The sequence below is a fragment of the Belonocnema kinseyi genome, chromosome 1, assembly GCF_010883055.1.
Source record: "Belonocnema kinseyi isolate 2016_QV_RU_SX_M_011 chromosome 1, B_treatae_v1, whole genome shotgun sequence".
Lineage (NCBI taxonomy): Eukaryota > Metazoa > Arthropoda > Insecta > Hymenoptera > Cynipidae > Belonocnema > Belonocnema kinseyi.
Genome location: NC_046657.1, coordinates 79,647,241 through 79,652,306, shown reverse-complemented (window position 1 = coordinate 79,652,306; position 5,066 = coordinate 79,647,241). Strand labels below are relative to the sequence as shown.

The 5,066-nt window shown below is 28.5% G+C and overlaps 1 protein-coding gene across 4 annotated transcripts in view; it reads left to right on the top strand.

The window, feature by feature from the left end:
- Nucleotides 1-4,144, top strand: part of LOC117167768 (ubiquitin carboxyl-terminal hydrolase 48-like) — a 311,237-nt gene extending 307,093 nt beyond the window's left edge. For all 4 annotated transcript variants that reach the window (XM_033352943.1, XM_033352951.1, XM_033352936.1 and 1 more), the window contains one exon: nucleotides 3,357-4,144. In XM_033352943.1, the coding sequence (XP_033208834.1) occupies nucleotides 3,357-3,379 (23 nt within the window). In that variant the 3' untranslated portion in view covers nucleotides 3,380-4,144. The remainder of the gene's footprint in view (nucleotides 1-3,356) is intronic.
- The last annotated feature ends 922 nt before the right edge of the window (nucleotides 4,145-5,066 follow it).

The following is a 5,066-nucleotide window of genomic DNA, read 5'->3' as shown; positions in this document are numbered from 1 at the left end:
ATCATTTAAAAACAATTTTCAACGTACAACATAAATTTATTATATGATATTTAAATTCACTGCGATAAGCATTTGTTTGCTACCATAAATAAACAATTATACTCTTGCTAATAGGTATATTTAGTAATAATTCCGAATTTTTCTACTTTCTGAATTTTTCCTCTCCGTATATTTATATATTCCTAATTTTTCACCCTCCTAATTTTAACGCTTCTGAATTTTCACCCATTTCGCTTCTTTGGTTTCCGAAGAAATACCTTTCAGAGTTTTGGATTTCCTACTTATTGCTCTTTCCTACTTTTTGCTATTCCTAAGTTTTACCATTATGTATTATAACCCTTTCTGAAATTTTACCTTTCTTAATTTTTACCGTTCCGAAAAATGAACGGCCCCCTTCTGCTGGGTGTGCCACGACGCACAGTGGGAGGAAATACACTTTTTTTCATTCAAAAATGTCCAGAGCCTTCAATTTTGGTCTGGTTTTTAATTTTTTTAAATTAAAGTCAATGGAAATCTGAAGATCTTGACGCCCCGAGCTTTTGTATCCTCTATTTTTTTAATAATAATTTTGTCACTGAAAGTATGGAAAACTTAAATTTTGTACATAACCATGTTTTAGGCTTTAATAACTGATTAGGTAAACTTTATAATGTCTTAAATGAATGTGTAGGGACTCATATAATACGAATAATTGGTTAATCATTGGTTCATTGGTTCAAGGTTTATAATGACCATTCTTAAAAACAATTCTTGTGGCAAAATATTAAAATTTGAGATTTTTCCAAATTATAATTTTCTTCAATCGCCAAAACGACTTCAGGTATTCCTTAAAATAATAAATATTTATTAATATTTGATAAAATATAAAAATTTCAATTTTTATAAACAAATTAAAAATGTTGGCCCTTTCGCATCGAATTTTTTTTGCACTAGAAATATTTTAAGCTGTTGGACGAATGACTGCTAGTCACAAAAATATTTGAGAAGTTAAAAATAACCATTGTCATAAATAATTCTCGTGACAAAATATTTAAATTTAATGTTTCATTAAATTTTAATTTTCTTTAATCGCTATAATGGCTACGGTTATCCCTAAAAAATGTAGCTTTGATAATACTTAGTAGAATATAACAATTTAAATGTTTATAAATAATTTAGATAAACAAATTCCAAATGTTGGCAGTTTGACTTGGCAAAAGTCAGGTTTTCAATCGCAATTGATTGAGCATGAATCATAACACTGCATGCAGATTTGAAATTGTTTATCTTATTTGTTTATCAATATTCAGATTGTTACATTTTACCCAATATTATGGGAAATATATTATTTTCAGGAATATCTGAACCCATTCCGGTCATCAAAGAATATTTAAATTTGATAAAACCTCAAGTTTAGATATTTTGTCACGAAAATTATTTATAACAATGGTTATTGTTAACTTCTCAAATATTTTTGTGACTAGAAGTCATTCGTCCAATAGCTTGAAACATTTCCAGGGCAAAAAAAACTTTCCTATGCGAAAGGGCAAAAATGTTGAATATATTTATACGATTTGTTTATAAAAATTTAAATTCTTATATTTTATCAAATAATAATAAATATTGATTATTGTAGTGAATACCTGAAGTCGTTTTAATTGTTCATAAGAATGGTCATTATAAACTTTTTAATTAGTTTCGTATTTGCTAATTTGTTCATAAAATTTGTTTATAACAAATAAATGGAGTACTGAACCAATTATACCTATTTTACGAGTCCCTAAACATTCATTTAAGACAATATAAAGTTGACCTAATCAGTTATTAAATAACCGTAAGAAATTGTTTTGTGCAAAATTTCAGTTTTTCCATACTTTGAGTGAAAAAATTATTGATAAAAAATAGAGGTTATAAAAGTTCGGAGCCTCAAGATCTTCAGAATTTAATTAGCTTTAATTTTTAAAAAAACGGACGAAAATTGAAGGCTCTGAACATTTTTGAATGAAAAAAGTGCATTTCCTCCCACTGTGCGTCGCGGCACCCCCAGCAGAAGTGATAACTTCATATGATGTAAATTGAAGTGGCTTTTTTTTAACTCTTTCAAAATAACGGATAGTTGAATTATTACTCGAATTAATTATACGATTTGGGAATAGGTTCGGAATAAATTAGTAATTGTATTGAAAACATTTAGCATGTGTACGGACCAAAATCTTGAAGAAGAGGGCATGACGCTATACACTGATTATGTATATGGGCGCATGCCGCTATACACTGCTAATATTGTCAGAGGCTCAGCATGAGAACGAAAGATGGAGAGCAAAAGAGCGAGAGAGATAATCTTTCGCAATTTTTTTTATCGCTTCACCGAAGTTGGGTGGGACTGACATTATATTATATATAATGTAATTTCAGTCCCACCCGACTTCGGTCAGTGGAGGGGGAGTATAGGGACACTGCACAGTAATGGAACCGTACAAAATATTTTATTGAGGGAGAGAAGTGGAAAAAGCGAAGGAGAGTTCGAGGAGAGCAAGCGTTACCCGTCTCACGTTTTTGGTTGCAAATTTTTTTCTTCAGCTTAGAATTTAATTATTTGGTTGAAAATACGTGCATTTTGTTCAAAATTCGTCTTTTGTGGTAGATTATTAATCTTCTTGGTGAAAAAGTCCTCTTTTTGGCTCAAAATTGACTTCTTTTGTTCCAAATGTAACTATTTTTTTGAAATTTTTTTTATAGTTAAAAATCAATTTTTTAATTGTAAATATTACTATTCCATTTTGAGTTGAAAATGTACCTTTTTTAGTCGTTACTTCATGTATTTTGTTGAAAATTCGTTTATTATTTTAATTTATCTTTGGGAAATTAATTTCTTTTGTTAAAAGATAATTTACTTTTTTGAGTTGAAAGTTCGTTTACTATTAAATCACTCATTATTTTAATTTATCTATAGTTAAAAATTTTCGTATTTTATTGAAAATTTATTTTTTTGTTTGTAGAAAATTAATCTTCTTGGTTAGAAATTTAACTATATTGTTGAAAGTTTAAAAAAAATTTAATTAATTTTTTACTGAAAATTTAACTGCTCTCTGCCTGGTTGAAAATTCGTTTTATTTAGTTGAAAATAATGGAACCGAACAAAATATATTAGTCAGGGAGAGAAGTGGAAAAGGCGAAGGAGAGATCGAGGAGAGGAAGCCGTTGCCCAGTTTTGCGAGTTCACACCGTACCACGAGAAGTTATCATTTCAAAAATTATTTTTTGCAATAATAAATTCTTCTTTTGTCTTCTCTTTTATTTTCTATTACTCATCAATTTGTTTTCTTTTAGTTCCAAGGTGAATAGGACTCATACTTTTCTCTCTTTTTCTGTTTCAGGAACTGAGTTGGTTCACAGTTGATGTGCATTGCCCGAGACATCACAATCAATCTCAATACTGTTGTAAATGACCTCCATAGAAAAGTGGAATTAGAATCATATTTTTCTACGATTTTCCAATAAAAAAATATTATCAAGGTGCCCACCTTAAATAGGAAAAGGATTGACTGAATGAAAAAAAAACGCATGAAAAAAACGCAGTGTGTATGTGCGATTATTCTAATATTATTTCATCGAATATGTGAATCAGAGAGACTGTCCATCAATTACTTTAATTTATTCTTACGATTAATCTCCAATCGCTCCCAAAAAAGGAACCAGACACCTTGACTTTGGCTCGACTGTAAATAATCTTAGAACTATTTTCAACCCAAATTTTTCTTCAATCATTACAATTTTCTCTGCTAGTTTTTTTTTTTTTTAATATTTAGAATATAATTTCTTCAGTTGAAGAATCCATTAAGTGTGTCTCCGGGGCCAAATTCGAGTTTTGATAAAGCAATGACTTTGATGATTAGCATTAAGATCTCTCGACAAACCGGACAAGTTCGGTCGAAATTTAAGATTGCTCACGGAGTATGAATGGAGAATTATGGGAGACTTGATTTGAAATGTTTTTCATTTTCTAGTGAAATGCCAGTCCTTGCGGATTGGCCAGGTTCGAAATCTACTTTCTAAGTATATGGGATAAGAATCGGTTGTTTTTAGATAGTTGGAGCGTTTTAGAGCTAAAGTTTATTTATTCCTCGTTGAGAGGGTGAAATAAAAAGAGAAGATTTTATACCTAGGAGACTGTTTTTGTCGAGAGGGAAAACTATTTCCTATCTTTTCTCTTTTCCTAAACCTTTTCTCCTTTTCCAAAGACTTCCGGAAGCAATTGAAGTTTCCAACTTTGAAGCACATTCAGAGAAAATAAGGAAATCTTTCACAATTTTTTTTCACTCAACCGAAGTTAGGTGGGACTGACATTATATTATATATAATAGGAGGAGCATAGCGACGAAACTAGAAACGAAAAAATATAATACAATATAATTTATACATCATATTTTTAATAATATGTGTATATAATATATAATAGTATAATATATGATAAAGATATTGAATTACAATTAATATAATTGAAATCGTTAAAATTTCAAGTAAAAATATTGAAATTTGAAAAAAATATATGAATTTCCAACCGAGGAGATTAATTTTCTGCCAAATAGGATGAAGTTTAAATCAAAGAAACTCATCTCCAATTAAAATAAGGAAAATTTAAATAAAAAATAAAATTTTAACAAATTATTTTACCTTTCAATCAAGTAATTTAATTTTTAATCAAATAGATCAATTTTCTTCTAGAAAAGTCAAATTTTCAACAATAACTTCAATTTTCAACTAAATAGTTACATTTTCAACTCAAAAAGATTTTAATTTTAGATAATAAAACAGTTGAATTTATCTATAAAAGACGAATTTTTCATATAATAGTTTATTTTTTAACCAAAAAAAAAATGCAATCCAGAAGTTGAATTTTCAACCATAAATCCTGAATTCTAAAAAAACTGAAATAGTTGACATTTGAACCAAAAAATATTTATATTTTTCATAAAAAAACATATGAACTCATTTAAAAAAGAGAAATTTTCAATACTATTTTTCAACCCAAAAGAACTTTCAAGTCGAGAAAGAAAGAAAATTCAATGAGATTATTGAATTTCGAA